Source organism: Saccopteryx leptura, chromosome 8, assembly GCF_036850995.1.
Source record: "Saccopteryx leptura isolate mSacLep1 chromosome 8, mSacLep1_pri_phased_curated, whole genome shotgun sequence".
NCBI lineage: Eukaryota > Metazoa > Chordata > Mammalia > Chiroptera > Emballonuridae > Saccopteryx > Saccopteryx leptura.
The window spans coordinates 69,367,340-69,394,344 of record NC_089510.1 but is presented as its reverse complement, the minus strand read 5'-3'; the positions used below and the strand labels follow the sequence as shown (position 1 = coordinate 69,394,344).

The 27,005-nt window shown below is 49.4% G+C and overlaps 1 protein-coding gene and 3 non-coding genes across 8 annotated transcripts; all 4 read left to right on the top strand.

The window, feature by feature from the left end:
- Positions 1 to 1,189: 1,189 nt before the first annotated feature.
- Positions 1,190 to 1,265, top strand: TRNAP-GGG (transfer RNA proline (anticodon GGG)). Its single transcript has one exon. It is a non-coding gene; the product is annotated as a tRNA-Pro (tRNA).
- Positions 1,266 to 4,299: 3,034 nt separating this feature from the next.
- Positions 4,300 to 26,533, top strand: EIF4G1 (eukaryotic translation initiation factor 4 gamma 1). Of its 5 annotated transcripts, none has more exons than XM_066347088.1 (34): positions 4,300 to 4,441; positions 5,257 to 5,312; positions 5,535 to 5,627; positions 5,922 to 6,008; positions 6,500 to 6,520; positions 7,123 to 7,299; positions 7,517 to 7,616; positions 8,674 to 8,786; positions 9,593 to 9,685; positions 9,890 to 9,956; positions 10,235 to 11,059; positions 11,300 to 11,388; positions 11,473 to 11,659; positions 11,823 to 11,956; positions 12,079 to 12,237; positions 12,401 to 12,586; positions 12,753 to 12,950; positions 13,145 to 13,291; positions 13,906 to 14,142; positions 14,320 to 14,424; positions 14,542 to 14,701; positions 14,895 to 14,998; positions 16,286 to 16,388; positions 16,648 to 16,750; positions 16,972 to 17,180; positions 17,321 to 17,439; positions 17,559 to 17,731; positions 17,992 to 18,117; positions 18,275 to 18,356; positions 21,985 to 22,083; positions 22,191 to 22,325; positions 22,470 to 22,551; positions 22,692 to 22,832; positions 25,913 to 26,533. In XM_066347088.1, the coding sequence occupies exons 3-34, from the start codon at positions 5,568 to 5,570 to the stop codon at positions 26,092 to 26,094; spliced, it is 4,803 nt and encodes a 1,600-aa protein (XP_066203185.1). In that variant the 5' UTR covers positions 4,300 to 4,441; positions 5,257 to 5,312; positions 5,535 to 5,567; the 3' UTR covers positions 26,095 to 26,533. The 5 variants fall into 5 exon arrangements, with proteins under 5 accessions (XP_066203185.1, XP_066203183.1, XP_066203184.1 ...); XM_066347086.1 differs by having other exon boundaries at positions 12,398 to 12,586; XM_066347087.1 differs by having other exon boundaries at positions 5,532 to 5,627; positions 12,398 to 12,586.
- Positions 14,194 to 14,274, top strand: LOC136380265 (small nucleolar RNA SNORD66). The gene has a single exon (XR_010746933.1). It is a non-coding gene; the product is annotated as a small nucleolar RNA SNORD66 (small nucleolar RNA).
- LOC136380264 (small nucleolar RNA SNORD66) lies at positions 14,745 to 14,820 on the top strand. The gene has a single exon (XR_010746932.1). It is a non-coding gene; the product is annotated as a small nucleolar RNA SNORD66 (small nucleolar RNA).
- Positions 26,534 to 27,005: the final 472 nt, after the last annotated feature.

Genomic DNA, 27,005 nt, shown 5'->3' with positions numbered 1-27,005 from the left:
CAAGCTCTTGGCTAGCTGGAGAAGCAGCTACTACTGATTGTCTCCATTGTCTTCTCTGTTCTCACTTGGCAACCTGTTTAAAACCTGTATAAAAGCTTAAAGCACAACTTGGGAGGCAGCAGACCTGTCAAACCCCTTTAATGGGAACTGGCATAGTCTTGACCAAATTAGCATGTCTGATAAGCCTCTATTATCTGGCTAAGGGGGATATAGTAATTGCTGAATTTCCAATGGTGCTGATGTTAACATTAGAAAGTAATTTGTATGCCCTGGCCCGGTAGCTCAATTAGTTAGAACATTGTCCTGATACATCAAGGTTGTGGGTTCAATCCAGTCAGGGCATATGCAAGAAACAACCAATGAATGCATTAATAAGTGCAACAAGCATTTTTCTCTCTCCTCTCTCCCTTTCTCTAAAAATCAATAGATTTGTAAACAAAAACAAAAGGATAATTTCTTCCCAAATCAGTGTTGTACTTTAGAGTGAGAAATTTTTCATGGCTCTTAATCTTTCATAATCGTTCATTCTATAGGAAATACCAACCGAGCCTTAGTTTGCATTAGACATTCTAGTTTGTGGGGATGCAAAGATTGAAAAAAATAATCCTAAAATAGCTTACAGCCCTGGGCCCTGGCTGGTTGGCTCAGTGGTAGAGCGTTGGCCTGGCGTGCAGGAGTCCCGGGTTTGATTCCCGGCCAGGGCACACAAGAGAAGCGCCCATCTGCTTCACCCCTCCCTCCTTCCTCTCTGTCTCTCTCTTCCCCTCCCGCAGCCAAGGCTCCATTGGAGCAAAGTTGGCCCGGGCACTAAGGATGGCTCTATGGCCTCTGCCTCAGGCGCTAGAATGGCTCTGGTTGCAACAGAGCAACCCCCCAGATGGGCAGAGCATCACCCCCTGGTGGGCATGCCGGGTGGATCCCAGTTCGGCGCATGCAGGAGTGTCTGTCTGACTGCCTCCCTGTTTCCAACTTCAGAAAAATACAAAAAAAAAAAAAAAAAAAAAAAAAGGTTACAGCCCTGGATAGATAGCTCAGTTGGTTAGAGTATTGTCCCAGTATGTTAAAATTGCTGGTTTGATCCCTGATCAGGACACATTGATCTGTGTCTGTCTTCCTCCCTTCCTCTCTCTCTAAATCAATAAATTTTAAAAAATAAAATCAATTAAATTGTTAAAAAGGTCTGTAATGGGCCCTGGCCGGTTGGCTCAGTGGTAGAGCATCGGCCTGGGGTGCAGGAGTCCCGGGTTCGATTCTCGGCCAGGGCACACAGGAGAAGCGCCCATCTGCTCCTCCACCCCTTCCCCTCTCCTTCCTCTCTGTCTCTCTCTTCTTCTCCCGCAGCCAAGGCTCCATTGGAGCAAAGTTGGCCCCGGGCCGCTGAGGATGGCTCTGTGGCCTCTGCCTCAGCTGCTAGAATGGCTCTGGTTGCAACAGAGCAACGCCCCAGATGGGCAGAGCATCGCCCCCTGGTGGGCATGCCGGGTGGATCCCGGTCGGGCACATGTGGGAGTCTGTCTGCCTCCCCATTTCCAACTTCAGAAAAATACAAAAAAAAAAAAAATCAATTAAATTGTTAAAAAGGTTTGTAATGGAAAACAATTATGATATATTGTGATCAATTCGGTACTGGGGTATGAACAAGTTACCCTGGTATTGAAATAGGCCCTAAGTGCTTGGGTTAGTGAGAGATTTCAAGGAAACACTTGGAGGAAGATGAGTTTGTCCAGAGGAAAAGCGGGTAGGATGTAGCTAAGGGAGTAGCAAAAGGAGATGGAAAAGCTATTTGTTTTCAGAAATGAATAGTTTGGTTTGGCTAAGTGTATAGAGCCAGGCAAAGTGTGGTAGGAGATACAGTTCTAAGCCTTCTCAGATCAGATTTAAAAGAGCTTTGTTGTGCTAAGAAATTGACAGTATCTCAATCACTGAATAAGAAGAAAGTGAATGATTATCTGGGAAAACTCAACACAGAGGCCCAGAGACCAGACAAGGGAAATGAATATCTGAACTAGGGTAGTAGAAATGGAGAGATAAGGAAGGGCAGAAGAAAGATTTTTTTAAAAGATAAAATCAACAGGACTGGATTTTGATCAAAACACCAATAAGGACCTGGTATCTGATTAGATGTAGTATATGGATGGGAAGGAACATAGGATGAATACCAGCTTTTCTGTTTGGGCAGTATTCATTGAAATAGAATACATGAGCAACGTGTCTGGGGTCGAGGTAGAAGACAATATTGAGTAGGGAAAGATAACAAATTTCTATTGGGGCATACACAATTTGAGATGCCTGTGGGATGATTAGGTGGGAAGGTATCTTAGGTAGAACCTTGTTCTGACGAGTTCAAGAGAGTGGTTTCTGAGGTAGGAATGGATTGGCATGTAGGTAGTAATTGACTTATTTCTTAGTTTGCTCAGGGAGAAGGAAATGAGAAGAGTAGGGAAGGAAGCCACACATGATTAAGTCACAACACTTGGAAAGGGTCACAAAATACTCTAGATGAGCATTTTCATTCTCACTGTAGCTCCTCCATGTATGTGTTTTGCCCTCCTACCTTTGGAGCTTCATTTCTTCCTATACAATGGGAATTATAATACAATCTATTTTGTAGGCAATTATGAGAATTGAGGTTATATAGGTCATATATACTGCTCACAAAAATTAGGGGATATTTCAAAATGAATATGAAGTGATAAAGGCGCATTATTTTTTAATTAAACAAGAACATCAGGAAAGCAAATGACAGCCTGACCAGGCGGTGGTGCAGTGGCTAGAGCATCCAACTGGGACACAGAGGACCCAGGTTTGAGACTCTGAGGTCACCGGCTTGAGCGCAGGCTCATCAGCTTGAGCATGGGGTCATTGGCTTGAGTATGGGATCATAGACATGACCCCATGGTTGCTGGCTTGAGCAAGGGGTTACTTGGTCTGCTATAGCACCAGTGCACCCCCCCCCCCCCCCCGCCTTCCCGTCAAGCCACATATGAGAAAGCAATCAATGAACAACTAAGGAGACTAAGGAGCCGCAATGAAGAATTGATGATACTTCTCATCTCTCTCTCCCTTCCTGTCTGTCTGTCCCTATTTGTCCCCCTCTCTCTCTCTGTCATAAAAAAAAAGCAAACGACAAGTCAAAGAAAGTTGTTTGATTATGCAAATGAGATGCAAAACCAACTTTTATTTCATTGGTGAAAGTGCACTACAAAAGGCTGAAAGTACTGGAGTATCTGCACTTTCCCTGATTCCCTAATTTTTGGGAGCAGTATATTAAGTGGCCAGTTCATTATTCATGCTGAGAAATTTTTTCTTCTGAGATTATGTGTATACACAGAGGGGAGAGAGAATGAGAAACTTTGCTATTTACAGAAGCAGTTTTAAGTACTTTCACATGAATTAACTCCTTTAATCCTCACAACCCAATAGAGTGGACCTTATTATTGTGAGAGAAAGCACGGTGGTTAAAAGCTCAGACTTGAACTGGACTGCTAGGTTTCAAATCTTAGCATTTTACAACCGATATTAAGAGGTAGGTAGTTAGGTACATCACCAGGGAGTAAGTAGCAGAATTTGGATGAAAACTCAAGCAACCTATCTGATTCTAGTCAGGTGGGTTTGGCTCTAGTACTAGATGGCCCAAACCTTTTGGCTACAGGGCAGCGGTTTGGGGATTACTTCTGTCATTCTGAATTTTCCATGATTGATCTTTGACCTTCCCTAAAAATGGCTAAATTTTACAAAAGACAACTCACTCATACTAATTCCCTAATTAGAATGTTGCAATTCTTTTTAAAAATTTTTACTTACTGATTTCAGAGAGACATACACACATGGATCTGTATGTGCCCTGACCAGGGATGGAACCGATAACCTCTGCATAGATGGAGGGAGTACCTACACTTTAACCGATTTATCCGGCCAGGGCAGAATGTTGCAATTCTTTTAGCATAACATTCAGTTTAATAGGTCTTTCAATGATCTAAAACCCACATTATTTTCAAAGGCTGTATAATTCATATTTCTTTCCGTATTTGTACTATAATTTACTTAGGCAGGACCAGATCTTTAATTTCAGTATTCTCGGCCCCTAGCCAAAACTTCGCCTATCACTTAGTATGCACTCAATAAATGCTGGCTCAAAGAATGAATGAACCAAAGAACTGCGGAAGAGGCTCCGAGAGGAGAGTCCCTCTGGAAGTTCTAAAGTTCGGGAAGGGACACCGGGGCGGGCAGTGGCTGTCACATGACGAGGCGGGGTAAATCCCATGTGCTTCGCGGCGCCCGGCGCAGCTCCGCCCTTTGCGCCGGTCACGTGGGGCGCCGGCTGCGCCTGCGGAGAAGCGGTGGCGGCCGAGCGGGATCTGTGCGGGGAGCCGGAAATGGTTGTGGACTACGTCTGTGCGGCTGCGTGGGGCTCGGCCGCGCGGACTGAAGGAGACTGAAGGTAAAGCCGCCATGTCCGGGCCCGACCCGGCCCCCCCACCCCCTCCCCCCGCATCCGCCGCCATCCGGGCCGGGACCGGCCACCTTGTGCCGCCGCCCCGGCGCCCTAGCTCCGCTGCTCAAGCCTGGGCTCCCGCCCGCCAGGGCCCAATCCGCGGCCCACGTGTGCCCGGCCTGGCCCGGTCTGGCGGCTGGGTGGGGGTGGGGAAGCGCGGGGCCAGAATATGCGGTCCCCGCGTCCTGGGAGGGCGCCCGGTTCACCCGCCACGAAGTGCCACCTCGGTCTGACCCGAAGAGGCCCCGCGGGCACAGGCACCGCGGCTCCCGGCCGGCCGCCCCCTCCCCCCTTTGCGGCCCGGCCGCCGGGAAGTGACACGTTGTTCTTTGGCACTGGCCGGCTCTGCGCAGGGAGGGCGCAGGGGAGGGAGGCGGCGGCGGTGGGCAGGGAGGAGCCCCCGGCCCCGCCCGCCCTCCAGGCCGACCCTCGCTTGAAACCGGCTCCTCTTCGGCCGCCGCCCGCTGGCCTTTTACGGCCCGACTCCCGCCCTTCCTCGCCTCCACTCCTGGGCGGTGGCAGGCTTCGCCTCTGGCCCCGCGCGGGTGCCCCCGTGGCCACCCGCGGCAGGCGTGCCTTGTGTGCCCCTGGGCCAGGCCCGGAACCCGGTGTCCGCAGGTGGGGGGTGGGGACGCCACGGCCGAAGCTGCTAGCTCCGTTTATGATCCGGGAGCCTGGTGCCAGCGAGACCTGGAATTTCCGGTCTGGTTGGTCTTGGGCCCCGTGGAGCCAGGTTGATACCCCTCACCTCCCAACCCCAGGCCCTCGGATGCCCAGAACCTGTAGGCCGCACCGTGGACTTATCTTAATCGAGGGGGTGAGTGAGGGGGCTGTTTCAGCAGGTCAGGGGGGTGGTTGGAGGTGATGCGGGTTGACAGCTTGTTGGTGGGGACCTAAGCTGTGTCTTTTCTGCTCCTTCACCCCTTGGGCGCCTCGGGGGCTCGGTGGGGGACCTGTCCCTTTCCTCAACCCCTCCCCCACTTCATTTGCCTTAAGCTTGGGTCCCTTCCCCTTTCCGAGCTCCACTCTTTTCCAGCAGGTGTTGGGGGGACCCTGATGTGGACCAAATGAAATGAACAAAGCTCCACAGCCCACAGGCCCCCCACCTGCCCCATCCCCTGGACTCCCACAGGTAATTAGAGAGGAATTGGCGAGATTGGGGTGGGAGTAGGGAGACCAGGCAGCTGGTCAGGAACAGGTTCCAACCCTTTGGATTTTCCCACCCCCCATCTGTGGCAGGGCAAAGTGCAGTTTTCTGCTGCCAAATTGAGACAGGGCCCCTGGCTGTTTCCAGGGACTGTCATGGGGAGGGGGTATGTGGGCTGCTGAGGATCTTGCCACAGATCTGCTTCCCTTACTTCACCAGCTTGGGTTTCTGCCCCACCCGGGTTTCCCCTCTTGCTGAACTCTGGTCTCCCCCCTTTAGCCAGCGTTTCCCCCGGGGCAGACAGCACCGGTGGTGTTCAGTACGCCACAAGCGACACAAATGAACACGCCTTCTCAGCACCGCCAGGTGAGGGGCTGTGGGGCCCCTGGCTGCGGGGACGGGAGTAGGGGGCTGTAGAAAGTTGAAGCCAGCTGGGCTAGGATGGAAACTGTGGAGGCCCTGTAGCTGCCCCAATTTCCTGACAGTTGCTTTGTGTCCTTTCATGTGACTCTGCACTTTGCACTGTTGATTACTTATGGCCCCTTGGGGAGTATGTAGACAGTGGGGGTGGCATTACTAGGGGTCCTGGTGCCATTAGAATTGGGAGCAGTGCTTTGGGCCCTGCTGCCAACTCCTGTTTTCCTGTTTCCTCCTTTTACTGTGAGGCTGACATTGCTCCATTCCCCTTCTCTTTGTACTATGGCAAGATAAATACTCCAGCTGGTTCTTGCCTTTCTCTGTTCCCTAAATTCTTCCTCACTAAGTGGGAGGATTCTTGTCCTACTTCCTCCATTGCCCCCCCCCCCCCCATCACCTTGGGGATAATTCTCTTCTTTCCTGTCCCCATGTGCTCTCAGGGAGGATTCAGGTCTCTGCAGGTAATACCCCTTTGCTAATTCTGGACCCTCTCCTGGTCTTACTTTTACCCTCTGGTCTCTCACCCTTCCTTTGCCTTAGTCAGGCTAGACCTAGGGACTGGAGGTTTCAGGGTGGGGACTTCTTTCCTGTCCAGGTTGTCAGTTTGCAGCTGACTGATGCATGTTTGGGGCTAAATCTTGAGTGTGTGCCTGGGAACTGGGTGACCCACCTTTGCATGATAGTGGTTAAAATTCCTCAGTACCTTAGGGTGGTAGCAGTGCATGCTGGGCCGTATGTTGCCAGAAAGGGCTTTCCTTAGGCATGATGTGTCTGGATGTTGGGAAGCCTCTGCGGAGGGGTAGCCTCGTGGAGGTGACATGAATATGCACGGCAGTGAGGAAGTAAATACACAGGGTGCAAAGTGTATATACCTCAGTGTGGAGGGAGTATGTGAGACAAGAGGCCACTTAACCATCATTTGGTCAAGTGGATATTAGAAGGACTGGTCCCTATATTCAAAGCCCCTGGTACTTATCTGCAGACTAGGAACATCGCATAGTGGGCATTGTGCTGTCCACTTCCTCCCCTTCCCAGTATCAACTGCCTTCCTCCCTCTTGATAGCACTTCTACCCCAGCCGGGCCCAGCCCCCGAGCAGTGCAGCTTCCCGAGTGCAGAGTGCAGCCCCCGCCCGCCCTGGCCCAGCTGCCCATGTCTACCCTGCTGGATCCCAAGTAATGATGATCCCTTCCCAGATCTCCTACTCAGCCTCCCAGGGAGCCTACTACATCCCTGGACAGGTGAGGCTGGAGGCTTGGGAGCTGGAAGCCAACCCTCACCTTCCCTCTGTTGACCTTCCAGTCCCATCTCTGTCTTCTCCAGAGGTGGGACTTCTTTGTGGTCACTGCCCAGAGTCGGCTTGTCCTATCTTGCTCTACGTTCTCTTTGTAGTCCGATTTGGTACTCAGCTTCTTCAACTCCTTCTTTCCCCTCCCCTCCGCCTTCCCTCTCCACCAGGGCCGTTCCACATACGTTGTTCCGACACAGCAGTATCCTGTGCAGCCAGGAGCCCCGAGCTTCTACCCGGGTGCAAGCCCTACAGAGTTTGGGACCTATGGTAAGTGGGGGGTAGGGGCGAGTCAGGCGAGAGTGAGTCCAAGGGAACATCTAAAGTCACTAGTTCCTAAGACTTTCCAGTCTGTCCCTTGGTCTAAAAATGATGTGGTTAGTAGGTAGAAGGGATATGTGTGGGGGGGTGGTTGGGGATTTTATCCTATTCCTGAGAGTTGGAGTCTTTCCCACCTCAAGGAAGATTGGATCAGACCTGTTAGTAAACATTCCCTGTGACACTGGTTCCATAGTTGGGAGGATCCCATGTAACATGCATTTGGGAGATTTTTGTAGCTGTTTTTTATTTATATTCTAGAAAAGGATTAGTCTGTTCTTTATGGCAGTGGTTTCCAAACTTTTTGATCATCAGGAAAAATTTTGAGTGTGTAACTTTAACATATGTTATGTTTTTGTTTATATGTTTGCATAGTTTAAACAAATAACACTTTATGTTGCTGGTGAAAAATAATAAGTAGAGATTATGGATGAGATTAAAGAATGCATCCCATTTTGGAGACCATTGCTTTAAGGAATTAATTTTTCCTCATTCTGGGCCTGGTTCATAATGTTACTTTTTATTTCCTTGCCCCTGAGCAAAGGGCTGGAGACTGGAACTGGACTCAGGTTGAGTGGATATGGTTGGCAAATCTCTTTTTCTCATTCCCAGCCAAAGCCCTGATTCTGTTTCAGGTTAAGTAGTTACTGCTCTCTTGGAGTGTATATGTATGTGGTGCCCTAGGGGTGGGGTATGCATACAGCATATTACTGGTAGAAGAGGAACAGATAGAATCCTGGTGGCTGGTGTATGGTGGGGAATGGGTGCCTGCCTATAAAGGGGTGTGTGTGTCAGTGTCAGGAATCCTTGTAAATGCAGTTCAGACTGGTTCTCCAGCTTTGACAGACACCTAATTCCCTTGGGGAGGAGGGTGGGGCAGGACAAGGGGCTGGCTGTGGGTGATGAGAGGTTCTAGGGCTGGGAGGTGCTCAAGCAGGCATTTGTATATGGTTGGGCCCTGACGCTGCTACTATTCTACTTTTCTGTGTGTCTCTCTCCTCCCCCCAAGCTGGCACCTACTACCCAGCCCAAGGTGTACAGCAGTTTCCGACTGGTGTGGCCCCCGCCCCAGTTTTGATAAACCAGCCACCGCAGATTGCTCCCAAGAGGGAGCGGAAAACGGTGAGTAGCAACAAGGGGTTCTAGGCCGTCTGGGAAAGGGAGAATCAAGGCCAGGCGCATTGTGGGTCAGGGAGCAGGAAATTGAGGAAGATCTTCAGTTGGAATGGGCAAAGAATGGGGATCTGTGAAGTGCTTAGATTCCTTGTAAGGTACTAAGATTACAGTGTAGAAGAAGCTCATCTGAAGACTGAAGTGGTTAGTGGGAAAATTCCTGAGAGACCTGGGTTCTGGGATCCATAAGATTTATGTTTGGTTTTGAGTTTCTGGTGGCTTGCTTTAGAAATGCTTAGTTTTCTGTGGCCCCATCCCCACCCCCCAGTCCTGGAAGCTCTTGAGGTCTCCGCCTCTGCTCAATCCTCAAGCCCTGGGCGTGGTGCCCAGAATAGGGTGCCAGGGCTGGGGAAGCCGCTGAGTCACCCTGGCTCCACCCACTGGATCTGGGCCCTGCCCCCAGAGATCAGACCGACTAGCCACAAGTGAGCCGTATGGGTGCTAGATGGGGGTCTTGGGCCCCTGGGTGTGCAGCCACTGCCTTGGGGACGTTGGTGGAGCAGCAATGAGGGAGGGAGGGGCATTGTGATGTACAGGGCTGCTCTGTGAGGTCAAGGGCCTCTTGGGTAGGGACCAGGGCAGGGGACTACAAGAGCAGCTGGATGGGTTGACAGTAGAACTCATGGGGTTTCTGGCACCCAACCACCTGCTTCCTAGTGGGGTGTGGAGGGTTCACCTGGAGTCTTAGGCGTGGAGCAGGGTGGAGAAGTGGGCTCCTCCTGCTTCCCACTTATCCTATAGCTTTCTTTCCCCAGATCCGAATTCGAGATCCAAACCAAGGAGGGAAGGATATCACGGAGGAAATTATGTCTGGGGCCCGAACCGCCTCCACACCCACTCCTCCCCAGGTATTGTCTGCTCTTTGAGTAATGCCATGGCTGGGATGGCTCTTCTGCCCTGGACTCCCAAGTTCTTTGGTCTTTTCCTTCAACTAAGGGATTTATTTCCCTGCTTTCCTGGATTTCTAGGCAGAGCTAAAGTAAAAATGGCTCTAATAAAGAAGGGTTGTGGGACTCTTCAGGGCAAAGTTGGTAACCCTTTGTGTCCTGCAGACGGGAGTCGGTCTGGAGCCTCAAGCTAATGGGGAGACTCCCCAGGTTGCTGTTGTTGTCCGGCCAGGTATGTAAGCATGTGGAGCAGAGGTTTTATGGGGAAGAGTGGTGTGACAGTTTAAAGTGACTGTACCAGGTGCCTGAGGAGAATGATTTAGGTTTCAGGTAGTGGGATTTTGAGGGTGGATTGGAGTTTTGGTGAAAAGGAAAAAGGCTTAGAGGGGGAAAAGATCGGGGGAGGGGAGGTGTTAGGTTGGGAATGCCTTGGCTGGGAGGCAGAGGAGGAGGAACAGCATCAGTGAAAGACTTGCTTTTAATTACTTATTTTTCCTTCCTGTGGTGCAGATGACCGGTCACAGGGAGCAATCATTGAGGGCCGGCCAGGAATGCCTGGCACAGAGCATAGCCCTTCCGAATCCCAGCCTTCATCACCTTCTCCAACCCCATCACCACCCCCAATCTTGGAACCAGGATCTGAGCCTAATCTTGCAGTCCTCTCTATTCCGGGGGACACTATGACAACGGGGATGATACAAATGTCTGTAGAAGAGTCAACCCCCATGCCCTGTGAAACTGGGGAGCCATATTGTGTCTCTCCAGAACCCACTCCCCTCGCTGAACCCATATTGGAAGTAGAAGTGACACTTAGCAAACCAATTCCAGAATCTGAGTTCTCTTCCAGTCCTCTCCAAGTTTCCATCCCCTTGGCATCTCCCAAGGTAGAAATTCTTCCTGAGCCTAATGGCACAGTCCCATCTGAGGACCTAGAACCAGAGCTGGAGTCGAACCGAGAGCTTGCTCCTCTCCTTCTCCCTGCTTGTCCCTCTGAATCCTCCACACCCATTGCTCCAACTGCCCAACCTGAGGAACTGCTCAATGGAGCCCCCTCGCCACCAGCTGTGGACTTAAGCCCCGTCAGTGAGCCAAAGGAGCAGGCCGAGGAGGTTCCAGCACCATCGGCTCCCCCCGCCGTCCTCTCTGCTACTCCAGCTGTGGCTCCTCCAGCAACTTCCCCTGCTTCAGAGGAGGAGATGGAAGAGGAGGAGGAAGAGGAGGAGGAAGAGGCAGAAGCTGAGGGTGAGAAGGGAGGAGAGGAACTGCTCCCCCCAGAGAGCACCCCTGTTCTGGCCCACCTGTCCCAGAATTTGGAGGCAGCAATAGCCACCCCAGGTAAGGTGTGGTTATATGGTGGAGGTGGGTCAGGCTGGAGGGTGTGGTACTTTCTGTTGATTGATGATTTCCATTTGTGCCATTGTGTCTAGGTCAGAAGCCTTATCATGGAAACTAAGCTAGATTAAGGAATTTAAAGTCTAGAGAGGGTGTGATGAAAAGAAAAAAAAGTTACACTGTGGGTTCTTTTTTCTCAGAGGTACTTTTAAAGTTATCTCCACTCCTCTTTTCCCTAAATAGTGGCAGTATCTGTGCCAAAGAGGAGACGGAAAATTAAGGAGCTCAATAAGAAGGAAGCTGTAGGAGATCTTCTAGATGCCTTCAAGGAGGTAAGGGAGTGTATAGTAGTAGAGGGCAGACTTTGGGTTTGAACAGTGGGCCTACTGCAACCACATGGACTGTCATGGTTACAGGCAAACCCAGGAGTACCAGAGGTGGAAAATCAGCCTCCTGTAGGCAACAACCCCGGTCCAGAGCCGGAGGGCAGCAGTGTGCCCCCACGACCTGAGGAAGCAGATGAGACCTGGGACTCAAAGGAAGAAAAAATTCACAATGCTGAGAACATCCAGCCTGGGGAACAGAAGTATGAGTATAAGTCAGGTATGCTGATGGAGGGGTGTGAGGGGTGAATGTTCTCATCCAGCCTGGGGAACAGAAGTATGAGTATAAGTCAGGTATGCTGACGGAGGGGTGAGGGGTGAACGTTCTTGTGTAGAGCCTCAGGAGACAATGGTGTGGTTGGTTTATCCTGTCCTCCTCACAGATCAGTGGAAGCCTCTGAACCTTGAGGAGAAAAAGCGCTATGACCGTGAGTTCCTGCTTGGCTTTCAGTTCATCTTTGCCAGTATGCAGAAGCCAGAGGGACTGCCCCATATCAGTGATGTGGTGTTGGATAAGGTTGGTGGGCTTGAGGGGAGGCTAAGTTTGTATTAAATGATTGGTTGGGGAGAGACTAAGATCCTGAAAGAGCAGTTAGTAGCTGTAGCTTGTCTCTGATACCTTCTCTGTCCTCTTCACAGGCCAATAAAACACCACTGCGGCCACTAGATCCTGCTAGACTTCAGGGCATAAATTGTGGCCCAGACTTCACTCCATCCTTTGCCAACCTTGGCCGACCAGCCCTCAGCAACCGTGGGCCCCCAAGGGGTGGGCCAGGTGGGGAGCTGCCCCGAGGGCCGGTGAGTGGGGCTGGCTGGAGGGGCAGAATGGCAGTGGCAAGGAGTGGGTTTGTGTGTGGCCCTCTGTATCTCAGGAACGAGAAGCCTGCTCTAGCGATGAGGGGTAGTGGTGGCTCGGGTTGTGCTGACTGCTGTATCTTCTCTTGTCCTCCTTTCTTAGCAGGCTGGTCTGGGACCCCGGCGCTCTCAGCAGGGCCCCCGGAAGGAACCACGCAAGATTATTGCCACAGTGTTAATGACTGAAGATATAAAGCTGAACAAAGCAGAGAAGGCCTGGAAACCCAGCAGCAAGCGGACAGCGGCTGATAAGGACCGAGGGGAAGAGGATGCTGATGGCAGCAAAACCCAGGTACTGGCAAATCCTGCTTTTGGTTTCCTTCTCAGGGTCTGCTCAGCCAACTGTCTTTTTGCTTCTGTTTATCCTCATCACTAGCCTCTTCATCCCTCCTAGTAGCATTTGTCCTTCTGAGAACCTCACTGGATCCTGTCTCTTCTCTGTTCCCTTTCCCTACCAGGATCTGTTCCGTAGGGTGCGCTCCATTCTGAATAAGCTGACACCCCAGATGTTCCAGCAGCTGATGAAGCAGGTGACGCAGCTGGCCATTGACACTGAGGAACGCCTGAAAGGGGTCATTGACCTCATCTTTGAGAAGGCCATTTCAGAGCCCAACTTCTCTGTGGCCTATGCCAACATGTGTCGCTGCCTCATGACGGTTAGTTGCAACTTTCCTAAATCTTACGGTTTGGCCTCCCACTTCTTGAGTCTACCTTCTTGGTTCTCCTTTAGCCTATGGCATAGGTTGATGGCAGCCAGGAGGAGGCAGAGGTCTTCTTGGTTAGGTAAAGACTCTGGGAAGTCTTCCCTGTACTGGACTAATCTGAATGTGACATTCTCTTTGACATACAGCTGAAAGTGCCCACTACAGAAAAACCAACAGTGACTGTAAACTTTAGAAAACTGTTGCTGAATCGATGTCAGAAAGAGTTTGAAAAAGACAAAGATGACGATGAGGTTTTTGAGAAAAAGCAAAAGGAGATGGATGAAGCTGCTACGGTGAGAGAAAACCCACCAACTTCCCTGCTCATCTAGGGTGCTGCTTAGCTGTAGAATTGGGGGTGGGATTAGTGGTTTAGGGGTTTTCTGTCCGAGGACATGAGTGCTTGTTGCTGGGTATAGAAATCCAGATAATGGAGGAGAGGCTTTTATTATATATTTTTTATTTTATAATTTTTTTTTTTTTTAACATTGATTTTAATGAGAGAGGAAGGGGGAGAGAGAGAGGAGAGAGGAACATTGATCCACTCCTGTATGTGCCCTGACCAGGGATTGAACCAGCAACCTCTGTGCTTTGGAAGGATGCTCTAACCAATCAAGCTATCCAGCCAGGGCGAGGACAGGGTTTTTTATTTACCCATGTGGCTGGCTATTCTTTTTTTTCTTTTAACATATTATTTATTGATTTTACAGAGAGGAGAAAGAGAAAGAAAGGGGTGGGAGGAGGAGCAGGAGGCATCAACTCGTAGTTGCTTCTCGTATGTGCCTTGACTGGGCAAGCCCGGGGTTTCGAACCGGTGACCTCAGCATTCCAGGTCGACGCTTTATCCACTGCGCCACCACAGGTCAGGCTGGCTATCTTTTTGATGTGATCCCTGTCCCATGATTACCAGGCAGAGGAACGGGGACGCCTGAAGGAAGAGCTGGAAGAAGCTCGAGACATAGCCCGGCGGCGCTCATTAGGGAATATCAAGTTTATTGGGGAGTTGTTCAAGCTGAAGATGTTAACAGAGGCAATAATGCATGACTGTGTGGTTAAACTACTTAAGAACCATGATGAAGAGTCCCTTGAATGCCTTTGCCGTCTGCTCACCACCATTGGCAAAGACTTGGACTTTGAAAAAGCCAAGGTAGGGGTCCTGAGATGTGGACGGGACAGGCTGAAGTACCTGGGGCCTGCTTTCCACTGACAGACTCCCTGTTGGAATGTCATGTCTGGGCCACCGAACCACAGTGGTGGAGCTGAGGGCCTATAGCTGGAAGTGAGGAAGTAAAGTTCCTGGTCTGATCCTTTTGCTTCTTTCTAGCCCCGAATGGATCAGTATTTCAACCAGATGGAAAAAATAATTAAGGAAAAGAAGACTTCATCCCGAATTCGCTTTATGCTGCAAGATGTGCTAGATCTGCGACGGGTATGTGTTCCTCCCTTCCTACTGCTAGTCTGCTGCTTCTGCCAGAGCTCCCAGTTGCTGACACTGCTTTGTCTGTCCTCTTGATGTCATCTTGTTACCGGCTTCCTGTCCTTACAGAGCAATTGGGTGCCACGCCGAGGGGATCAGGGTCCGAAGACCATTGACCAGATCCACAAGGAGGCAGAGATGGAAGAGCACCGGGAACACATAAAGGTGCAGCAGCTGATGGCCAAGGGCAGTGACAAGCGTCGCGGGGGCCCTCCAGGCCCACCCATCAGTGAGTCGATGCGGGATTGACGGGGCCTTGTGAGGGGTGTGCTTTCCACTGATGACTTCTTGTTAGTGCCACGTGTCTGGGCCACTGAGACCCCATGATGGAAATGAGGATCTGAGGAAGTGAGCTGGGCCCAGCCCAAGGGGATCGGGCTGTTAGGCCTTACTATTTCAGTATGCTCTCCTTATTGTTCCAGGCCGTGGCCTTCCACTTGTAGATGATGGTGGTGGCTGGAACACAGTCCCCATCAGTAAGGGCAGCCGCCCTATTGACACCTCACGACTCAGCAAGATCACAAAGGTAGGGGTGTCTATGTTGGAGGGGGTGATACTAGTAACAAGAGGGTAAGGAGGGATCAAAGTAGGCATTAAACACAAATTGGGGTCTTAGTCCCCTCATTCTCTGAAGTTTGGAAAGTGACAGCTGAAATTTTCCTCTTAGACTAATTGCTTCGATTGCTCAAAACAGGACTGTCAACAGTAAGGGGTGTGATCACATTGTTCTGGGCCACTTTGTGGTCAGTAAACTCACATGCATATCAAATTAGGCCCATTTTTTGTTTTGTACACATTCAGGCTAAGAATGGATTTTATATCTTTTCTGATTGTTTTTAGATAGAGAAGAAGGGAGGGGGGAGAGAGACAGGAGCACTCATTTGTTCCATTTAGTTCTGCCTTAGTTGTACATTCATTGGTCTCTTCCTATACATCCTGATTGGGGATTGAACCTACAACCAACTGGCCAGGGCCTTTTTTTTTTAAATAAAGATTTTTATTTATTGCTTTTACAGAGAGAAGAGGGGGGTAGGGAGCAGGAAGTATCAACTAACTCATATTTGCTTTCCTTTAGTTGTTCATTGTGGGCTTGTTGCATGTGCCTTAACTGGGCAAGCCTAGGGTTTTGAACCGGCTGATCTCAGCGTTCCAAGTTGATGCTCTATCCTCTGTGCCTCCACAGACTAGGCTACACTTTTTTTTTTTTTTTGTGGCAGAGACAGAGAGGGACAGATAGGGACAGACAGACAGGAAGGGAGAGAGATGAGAAACATCAATTCTTCGTTGTGGCTCCTTAGTTGTTCATTGATTGATTTCTCATATGTGCCTTGACCAGGGGCTACAGCAGACTGAGTGACCCCTTGCTCGAGCCAGCAACCGTGTGGTGAGCCTTGTTTGAACCAGATGAGGCCGCGCTCAAGCTGGTGATCTCGGGGTCTCGAACCTGGGTCTTCCGTATGCCAGTCCGATGCTCTATCCACTGCGCCACCGCCTGGTCTGGCGCTACATTTTCTAATAGTTGAAAAAAAGCAAATGCTATTATGTGTTGTGAATTTTAAGTTTCAGGGTCCATAGTTTTTATTGGAACTCAACCACACTCATTTTCTTTATCCTCTGAGACTCCTCTCATATGACAGTAGCAGTGTTGAATAGTTGAAATACAAACTGTGACTTCAAAGCCTAAAATATTTACTATCTAGCCCTTTACAGGAGAGGTTTGCCTTGTCCCCCGGTTGTGGCTGTTTGTTTCTGTGTGTGGCTGAGGCTTTGGCCAGATTAGACCCATGACTCTCCACTCCTTTTCTTTCCTCAGCCTGGCTCCATTGATTCTAACAACCAGCTCTTTGCACCTGGAGGGCGATTGAGCTGGGGCAAGGGTAGCAGTGGAGGCTCAGGAGCCAAGCCCTCTGACGCAGGTATGGAGGCCACTATAAAGTTGTGTATTTTTTAATGAGCTTTCTTGAGGGTACAGCCTTGTCTATATGGGAGGCTTGTCTTCTTGTCTATGTGGGAGGCCTTTGGTACAACAGAGTGATTAGGTAATACAGGGCTACTTGATGGGACTAGTGACTGAACTGTGTTAGTGTTGTAACTAAGACCAAGTGTCCTAAACTGATAAGTAGGTGATAGAATGTAAAAAAATAGATCTTAGACTTTGTTTTCTGTCCCCTGAAGCATCAGAAGCTGCTCGTCCAGCTACTAGTACTTTGAATCGTTTCTCAGCCCTTCAACAAGCAGTATCTACAGAAAGCACAGAAAATAGACGTGTGACCCAGAGGTGAGGTTTCTTGGGTGTCTGTTTTTCACACAAAGGAAGGTACCATGGTTGGGTTTGGGTTGTTGCCATAGGAATCCTCACATACCTGTAATGCTCAGAGGCCCTGCCTGAGATTGGGGCATAGAACAAGGCCTGACGGTTACTCAGTCTGTTGGGTATTTAAAGGAGAGAGCACTTGGGCAGTACAGATAAGAGATCATGTGCCTGTCATTTTTTTCCAGGAGCAGCTTGAGCCGGGAACGAGGTGAGAAAGCTGGGAGTGAACGGGTAGGTGATCGTGGAGACCGGCTTGATCGTTCTCGGACACCTGCCACCAAGCGGAGCTTCAGCAAGGAAGTGGAGGAGCGGAGTAGAGAGCGGCCCTCCCAGCCTGAGGGGCTGCGCAAGGCAGCCAGCCTTTCGGAGGATCGAGACCGTGGGCGGGATGCTGGTAAGGGATTGAGAGGGGAAGGGGAGGGAATGGTATGAGCTAGTTTGGGACTAGCCAGTCCCTATATAGTCTTCAGAGCTCTAGATGTTTGCTAGAAAGACTGGAACTAAAGAGTCTCTGATCTGTGTTGTCCCCCTCAGTGAAACGAGAAGCTACACTTCCTCCTATGAGTCCCCCCAAGGCTGCACTCTCAGAGGAAGAGCTGGAGAAGAAATCCAAGGCCATCATTGAGGAATACCTCCATCTCAATGACATGAAGGTGGATGGTGGGAGGGGTCTGAGTGATGGCAGAGTGGGCAGAGACGATGCGGGCAGGTGTGCAGTGCAGGGTCTGGGCCAGACACTGACCGCTCTTCCTCCTGTCTGTGCTCCTTGCAGGAGGCAGTGCAGTGTGTGCAGGAGCTGGCCTCACCTTCCCTGCTGTTTGTCTTTGTGCGGCATGGCATCGAGTCCACACTGGAGCGCAGTGCCATCGCTCGTGAACGTATGGGACAGCTGCTGCACCAGCTGCTCTGCACTGGGCACCTCTCCACTGCTCAGTACTATCAAGGGTATGACCAACTTGTGTGACCCTTCCACTTTTACAAGCTCATGAATTTCCTTCATAAGATCTTTGGAACCTTGTGGATGTGGGGAGTGAGCCACTAAGGACAAGAAAGTTGTCCTTAGCTTGAGATAATTGCCCCGTGTTTAGGAATGCTCCTGATGGGCTCCACAGTTGATGCTTTAGTCATGCCTTGTTGGCCCAGAAGGAGGATAGGGGCCTGGCTCCTCTATCCTAAATAGCCCCGACTTTGAATTCCCTTTACAGGCTATGTGAAATTCTAGAATTGGCTGAAGACATGGAAATTGACATTCCCCACGTGTGGCTCTACTTAGCAGAACTGGTAACGCCAATTCTGCAGGATGGCGGAGTGCCCATGGGGGAGCTGTTCAGGTGAGCTCCTCTTACTGGAATTCAGGGGAGATAAAGACAGGAGCAAAGCGAGTAGGGATGGAGGGGGCTGGCAGGTTACAAGGCGCCTGGGTTTAGGGAGGAGTGTGGTAATGTATTGAGGACTTTGGAGATTGTCAACACTGGAGTTTTCTTACAGGGAGATTACAAAACCTCTGAGGCCCCTGGGCAAAGCTGCTTCCCTGCTGCTGGAGATTTTGGGGCTCCTATGCAAAAGCATGGTGAGTAAGAGCCTTTCGGGAGTGATACGTTCAGGGTTTCTCTTTCTACTCTGTGCTTTTGGCTACTTGTGGTGACACGGAATCCTCGTGGTCCGTGGATGGGGATGGATGGTAGTACTGTGTTAGTATCAGAGAGAGGCTGGCTCTCCCTCCGACTTCTTGTGAGTTCTGGCTGAGGCTGGATCATAGGCTTCTAAGACCTTAGACCAGGGGTAGTCAACCTGGTCCCTACCGCCCACTGGTGGGCGTTCCAGCTTTCATGGTGGGCGGTAGCGGAGCAACCAAAGTATAAATAAAAAGGTAGATTTAACTATAGAAAGTTGTTTTATAAAGAGTTATTCTGCCAAACAGCAAAAATCCGACATAAAGTACTTGGTAAGTAATTATTATTATTATATGCTTTAACTTGCTGTAATTCTGCTTTATAAATTTTACAAAGTAAAGTTACTTCCCTACTTTATAAATCACCATTACTATGGAACCGGTGGGCGGTTAGAAAATTTTACTACTAACAGAGGTACAAAAGTGGGCGGTAGGTATAAAAAGGTTGACTACTCCTACCTTAGACCTTTGATTAACTGATTGATTCATTCATTCAACTAGTGGGTTTTTTGTTTTGTTTTGTTTTGTTTTAGAGGGTGAGAAGCATCAACTCATAGTTGTTTTTATTTTTATTTTTGCTCTTTAAAGGTTTTATTTATTGATTTTTAGAGAGGAGAGCCTGGCTGGTGGTGGTGCAGTGGATAGCATGTCAACCAGGGACACTAAGGTCCCAGTTTCGAAACCCTGAGGTTGCCGGCTTGAGTGTGGGCTCATCTGGCTTGAGCACAGACTCACCATCTTGAGCATGGGGTCATTTGCTTGTTGCTGGCTTGACCCCAGAGGTCACTGGCTTGAGCAAGGGGTCACTTGCCGAATTGGAGCCCAGCCGGTCCAAGTATGTATGAGAAGCAATCAGTGAACAAGTAAAGTGATACAACTATGAGTTGATGCTTTCATCTCTCTCCTGTCCTCTATAAAAAAAAAAAAAAAATGGAGAGAGAGAGAGAAAGGGGGTAGGAGCGGGAAGCATCAACTTGCAGTAGCTGCTTCTCGTATGTGGGGGTAGGAGCGGGAAGCATCAACTTGCAGTAGCTGCTTCTCGTATGTGCCTCAGCTGAGCAAGCCCAGGGTTTTGAGCCAGCAGCCTCAGCATTGCAGGTTGAAGTCCTAACCACTGCACCACCACAGGTCTGGCTGCTTTCACTTTAGTTGTGAATTGATTGCTTCTTGTATATGCCTTGACTGGGGCTGAGCCAGTGTCCCCTTGATCAAGCCAGTGACCTTGGGGTTTGGATGCCAGAGACCTTGGGGCTCAAGATGGAGAGCTTTTGGGGGTTGTGTAGATGATTCCCTTGCTTAAGCCAGTGACCCTGTGCTGATAACCAGCGACCTCTGTGTCTCAAACCAGTGACCTCAGAGTTTCAGGTCAAAGCTTTATCCCCTTCATTCAGTCAGGTAGTGTTTTTTAGATTTTTTTTTTTAACCATTTACTCTTAAAATTGTGAAGTAAAGCGTGAAATAAAGTGGTGGACATCGAGTGTTTTAAGTACTGTGAGGTTGCAAAGGAGTGTCTGATAATGTTCATGACAGTATGCTTACCTGGAAGGGGGCTGAAGCTGCCTAGTGAAAATTAATTGGTGACTAACAGGTCAGAAATTAGGAAGGCAAGTGGATGTGGTGATTTGATTGGTGGTAGAGGGATATTAGAAAGTACAGTTTCAGAAGAGTTCAGCCCCTGGAACCCAGAGGAATGAGACTTTGAATGGAACGGAATTGTTCTTTCAGTGTACCAGATAATTCCTGTTTATAAGGAAAAGAAAAAGCATCTTGGACTACTTAGGTATTTTCCTTGACTCTAAGGTGCCATAGAGCAGTGGTTCCCAATCCCTGGGCCGTGGGCCATTTGGTACTGGTCTCAGAGAAAGAATAAATAACTTACATTATTTCCGTTTTATTTATATTTAAGTCTGAACAATGTTTTATTTTTAAAAGATTCCCTCTGTTATATCTAAGACTCACTCTTGAGGCTTGTCTCGGTCACGTGATACATTTATCCGTCCCACCCTAAAGGCCAATCCGTGAAAATATTTTCTGACATTAAACCGGTCCATGGCCCAAAAAAGGTTGAGGACCACTGCCATAGAGTATAGGACATATTACACTCTGCTATGAAAAAGATTTTTTTTAAAAAATGAGAGGAGGGTAGGCAGAGACCAGAGTCCCAAATGTGCCCTGACTGGGATCCACCGGGGGCAAGCCCTCTAGGGGGAGATGCTCTGCCCATCTAGGACATTGCTTCGTTGTAACCGGAGCCATTCTACTGCCTGAGGCGGAGGCCATGGAGCCATCCTCAAGGCCCGGGCCATCTTTGCTTCAATGGAGCCTTGGCTGCAGGAGGGGAAGAGAGAGACAGAGAAAGGAGAGGAGGAAGGGAGGAGAAGCAGATGGGCACTTTTCTTTTGTGCTCTGACTGGGAGTTGAGCCCCAGACAGTCACACGCTGGGCTGACACTCTACTACTGAGCCAACAGGACAGGACTGGTTTTATTTTTTAAATAGAGTATATCAAATGAGATAATTCCAGCCTGACCAGGCGGTGGCGCAGTAGATAGAGCGTTGGACTGGGATGCCAAGGACCCAGGTTCGAGACCTTGAGGTCGTCAGCTTGAGCGCAGGCTCATCTTGCTTGAGCAAAATAAAAAATGCTCACCAGCTTAGACCCAAGGTCGCTGGCTCAAGCAAGGGGTTACTCTGTCTGCTGAAGGCCTGCGGTCAAGGCACATATGAGAAAGCAATCAATGAACAACTAAGGTGTCGCAACGAAAAACTGATTGATGCTTCTCATCTCTCTCCATTCCTGTTTGTCTGTCCCTATCTATCCCTTTCTTTCTCTGTCCCTGTAAAGGGAAAAAAAAAAAAAAAAAAAAAAAAAATTGAGACAATTCCATTTTAATGGTGTATTTTAAAATGGGCTTTAAAATCCATGACCTACAATAATCAAGGGTCAATATTATCATTTTGAATACCTGTTGTTATAAAAGTGATGCCTTTAGAATCTCTTGCTTTTTACAGAAAATGGGCTCAGACTGCTGTTTTTATGAGGATTCTGATTTGCATTAGGGGTGGGTGGGTATATATGCTTTTGGTTTTCTGGACTTGGGAACTAAATAAGCTTATTTGTTAGTTTTTTTCTCTCCCATAAGCATTTGTTACTTGGAGTAATAGAAAACTAGGCTGTTTTACAAAAAACTATACATGAGTGTGGGAAGCTGGAATGATATTTGGATTTGGTTTAACTTTTGTGATCCAGTAATTCTTGTGAAAGTAATTGATATCTTTCTCAGGGGCTCTTAGGCCATACCTCTCAACCCATAGTCTCATAGTGCATGAGTTTTGTGTCTATGACTGATGTCTGTGCCCAGTACTAGACTAAGCGTGGAGGGATTATGCCTGTCTGGTATCGCTGTAGTATCCTAGGTCTCTAGGCACCTAGTGGCCTTTCAGTAAATATTTGATTGATGCCATTTGTGGTGCTATTAGTATCTTGGAGAGAGGGGGGGTTGCTGATTTGATCTTGTGTTTTCCAGGGTCCCAAAAAGGTGGGGACGCTGTGGCGAGAGGCTGGACTTAGCTGGAAAGAATTTCTACCAGAAGGCCAGGATGTTGGTGCATTCATTGCCGAACAGGTTTGCACCTGGAGTTAGGATAACTCCATTTGGGGCTAGCCAGACTTCTTCCCTCATCTCACTCACATGGTGCACTTCCTCCTGACTGTGGCCCTTTTCAATTGCAGAAGGTAGAGTATACCCTGGGAGAGGAGTCAGAAGGCCTTGGCCAGAGGTTGCTCTCTTCTGAGGAGCTGAGCAGGCAGCTGGAGAGGCTGTTCAAGGAGGGCAGCAGTAACCAGCAGGTGTTTGACTGGATAGAGGTATGTTCTGTTGATATTGGGGGAGCAGGATAAAGGAGAGTTTGTTCTTGGTGTGGGGGGCAGGGTAAAGGAGAATTCGTTATTGGTATTGTGGGGGGACAAAATTCAGAATGTATTGGTCATGTGTTTCTTTCTCCTGCATAGGCCAACCTGACTGAGCAGCAGGTGGCATCCAACACATTAGTTCGAGCCCTCATGAAAACTGTCTGCCATTCCGCAATTCTCTGTAAGAGGAGCCAGGGAGATGGTGGGGCAAGGGTGGGCCCAACAGACAAATGGAGGTGGGGGGTTTTGGTCTTTGCCTCATAGTTCTGAACCAGGATGAGGGTACGTTATTGCACTTAATTCTTGTTTTCCTTTCTGTAGCTGAGACTCCCTGCCGAGTGGATGTTGAGGTGCTGAAAGCACGAGCGAAACTGCTACAGAAATTCCTGTGTGACGAGCAGAAGGAGCTGCAGGCGCTTTATGCCCTCCAGGCCCTTGTAGTGACCTTAGACCAGCCCCCCAGTAAGAGCCAGGCTGGAGCATTGGGGGTGGGGTAGAAGAACTGCCAGATAGTGGGGCAGTTATGGAAAAGGTCTCAACCCAGGAAAGGTGGGTGGTCATTACAGTGTAAAATGCTGTGATGGTTGATTGCTTCCCTCTATGGTGTTTGTTTCCTTGCCTACAAATGGGAGGAGTTAGATGCAGCTATGAAGTTGACTACCTGTCCTATACTTAGCCAAGTGTTAGATGCCAGGAATGCAGAGCTGCTAAACAATAATGTTTCCCTTTGCCTGGCACATGGTTGAGATGCTTTTCTTGCCTCATTTAATCTTATAGCTACAGTTTAGAATAGATAGCCTTCCATTTTGGGAGACTGAGGTAGGGTATCATGCATTTCACAAATAAGTATGTGCTGAGGCCCAGGGATTTTGCAGTAAGTCAAGCACAGTCCCATGCTGGCCTGGACTCTGTAACAGTGATGAGTATTGGAAGATGATGGCTCCTTCAGGGTGCTTTCTACCTGGGGGAGTTACATCTAGCTAGCCTAAGCAATAATGAATGGGAAATAACAAAATAGGAGCTAAATGACAAGTGGGAGAGACAGACTTGGAACAAAGGAACTGTGTGAGGAGGAAGGTAGGGAGAGCTGGACACAAGTTAAGAGAACTGAAGGAAGACCATTGTGGGAGAACCCAGTAGCCAGTTAGGTGAGGTAAAGTAGGGCTGGAGAAGTGGACACAGGCTGGGTCATGCAGGGTTGTGTAAGCCATGGGATGAGGTTTGGGCTTTAGATAAGGACAGGAAGAGTCCTTTGTGGGATTTTAAGCAAGGAATTAAAAAATTCTAATTCAGTTTTTAGATCATCCTAGCCATTAGGGGAAGAGTGGTTTGTAATGGTGGTGAGTGTGAATGCAGTAGGATCAGCCTGGTTGGTGGCAGTGAAGTTGGGAGAGGAGTGGGCAGATTCAACACATACACTGGCCTGAGAGCACAATGAGAGGTCAGAAGTTATATGACTCCCAGGATAATTTTTAGCTGAGGTGATAGTGTGGTATCATCCAATGGGTGGTAGGGAACACTGGATCAAGTTGTGTTTGGTCATAGTTCGTGATCCTTGGGTGGGGTTGATCAGAGATGTTGATAGACCTGGATATCTGAATTCATTAGGGGAAAAAGGTCAGGAGGAGGTCTATCTGTGATTTGATGGCACAGGTAACACCATCTGCAGGTCACAAGAAGATAGAACCTTGAAGTGAAGGACCCACTGGTAAGGACCAAAGAAAGATAAGGCCCTGTGAACAAAGGACAGTGATTTTAGGCGATGTAAGTGGTTAGTAATTCTAGATGCTCCTTGAGAGTTCAGTGGGAGGAGATCTGAAAATTAATGGCTTCAGCAGTGTAAAAGCGTGGAGGCCACCCTGGCAAAAATTATTTGGTGGAGAAGGGGGGCAGGATCTTGATTGGAAAGGACTGAGGAATATTCAACTGAGACAGGAAAAAGGGAAAACAGCAAATGTAGACAAAACTCTTGTTTGGTTATACGAGGTAGTGGTTGTAAAGGCAGCCTTTTGTGTTTAGATGGGGGAAGCTTGAAAACAGGGTAGAGGAGATAATTGCGTAGTGTTCCCACTGTTGGTATACATAGGATTTAAGAGCGCAAGTCTGGGATAAATGATGTACTGTTGCCATTGCTGTGGGATGGGAGTGGGGCCTCTGGGAAAAACATCGATTTGTTATTCTTCTTATGCATTCATTGGTTGATTCTTGTATGTACCCTGACCAGGGATCGAACCTGCAACCTTGGCATATCAGGATGATGCTCTAACCAACTGAGCTACCTTGCCAGGGCCGTTCATTTCTTTTTGTGTGTGTGTATTTTTCCGAAGCTGGAAATGGGAAGGCAGTCAGACTCCCGCATGCGCCTGACTGGGATCCACCCGGCATGCCCACCAGGGGGCGATGCTCTGCCCATCTGGGGGGTAGCTCTGCTGCAACCAGAGCCATTCTAGCGCCTGAGGCAAAGGCCACGGAGCCATCCTCAGCACCTGGGCCAACTCTTGCTCCAATGGAGCCTCGGCTGCGGGAGGGGAAGAGAGAGATAGAGAGGAAGGAGAGGGGGAGGGGTAGAGAAGCAAGTGGGTGCCTCTCCTGTGTGCCCTGGCACGCCAGGCTGACGCTCTACCACTGAGCCAACCTGCCAGGGCCCATTCATTTCTTGCTTTTTTCTTATTTATTCATTTTAGAGAGGAGAGGGGGAGAGAGAGAGAGGAGAGACAGAGAGAGAGAAGGGGGGGAGGAGCTGGAAGCATCAACTCCCATATGTGCCTTGACCAGGCAAGCCCAGGGTTTCGAACCGGCGACCTGAGCATTTCTAGGTCGACGCTTTATCCACTGCGCCACCACAGGTCAGGCCCATTCATTTCTTTATTCAGTAGAAGTGTATTTACTACTCAGCCTGTTTGCTTCTAGGATGTAAAGCTTGCTTTTGGAAATGCTGGCATTGCAGTTGGGGAAGGAAGTAGGTTATGTTCAGCGTTATACATAGGACAAGTGCCTGGGAGGGTTAAGGGGTGTGAGGGTCAGAGTGTAGGGGGTGCGTGAGCTGAGCCTAAGGGAATTTAATAGGAAGATGACAAGAGAAAGGATGTTCCTGGCAAAAGATGTTGTACATGTAAATTCAAGGCCAGAGAGGGTGTGTATGTTCAGGAAATTGGAAAATAAGGGGAAATTGGGATTAAGAGTTTGTTCTAGGTTATATACCCTTGACTTGTGAGTCATACATCTGGGACTTCGGTGATTCTCCAGATCCCCCAATTTTACATATAGTTTTCCCTATTACATATATCAAGAGTGAAGAAATTGGAAGCTGAGGTGAAGGAGGCTAGGCAGGTTTGTAAGGTGATTCATTTCTGTGCACCAGTTTCTTAGGTCATGAGATTAGTATACTGTCAAAAACCTAGTCTCTCTGAAATGATCAAACATACAAATGTCTGGATGGGTCAAGGGCCTAGTTTTAACAGTGGAATTTGGGAGGCATCCCTGTGGTTGGGATGGGGTGGTTGTGGACAGCACACCTCTAACTCTGTCTTGCCTGCTTGCAGACCTGCTTCGGATGTTCTTTGACACGCTGTATGATGAGGACTTGTTGAAGGAGGAGGCCTTCTACAGCTGGGAGAGTAGCAAGGACCCAGCTGAGCAGCAGGGCAAGGGCGTGGCCCTGAAATCTGTCACAGGCTTCTTCAAATGGCTCCGTGAGGGGGAGGAGGAGTCCGACCACAACTGAGGATGGGTGGGGCCGGGGACTTGGAACCCCATGGACACTCAGATGGCCCAGCCAGCCGCCTGGACTGCAGGGGGGTCAGCAGCAGTGGCGGTGGCAGTGGGTGCCTGTAGTACAATGTGTCTGACTGAGCTAATAAAATGGCTGAAGAGGCAGGATGGCTTGGGGCTACCTGGGGCCCCCTCCAGGATGCTGCCAGGTGTCCCCCTGGGGCACAGAGATATATTATATATAAAGTCTTGAAATTTGGTGTGTCTTGGGGGGGGGACACCACTGCCTGCCCCCTGAGGTCCTTTTTTATTTTCTGAAAATCACTCTTGGGACTGCCGTCCTCGCTGCTGGGGGCATATGCCCCAGCCCCTGCACCACCCCTGCTGCTGCCTGGGCAGGGGGATGGGGGGGGGGCACGGTGCCTGTAATTATTAAACATGAATTCAATTAAGCTCGCCGCCTCTGCTTTTATGGCCTTCTCCCTCTGGAGAACAGGAATGGATTGGTGGGCAGCCTCCTTTCCAGAGCTGGCACTGTAGCAGCTTCATTTAACCTGGCACCCCTCTCACCTCTTCCCCGTCCATGATTGTGGGAGCTGGGAGTCACTTTTCTGGAGGGTTTGGCCTTCGAAATGATGGACAAAGTGGATGTCGTTGATTTCCTCAATTCGGAGAGGAGGAGACAGCTGTGGGGTACTTAATACACTTGGCTGCTTTTGCTCTTATACCAGAATGTGCGCCAGACCCCTTTGTCTGGAGAAGGTCCTGGGTTCCAGGTTGGTTATGGCAGGGAAGTCCTCCGCGGTTACAAGGTCTCTGTAAGACGGGGGATGAATGCGATGAGGTCTTGCATCCCCGTACAGTGCTACTGGCAGCCTGGGCCCAGTGAGTGCCCGCGTGTCATCATCGCCTCCCCTTATCCCC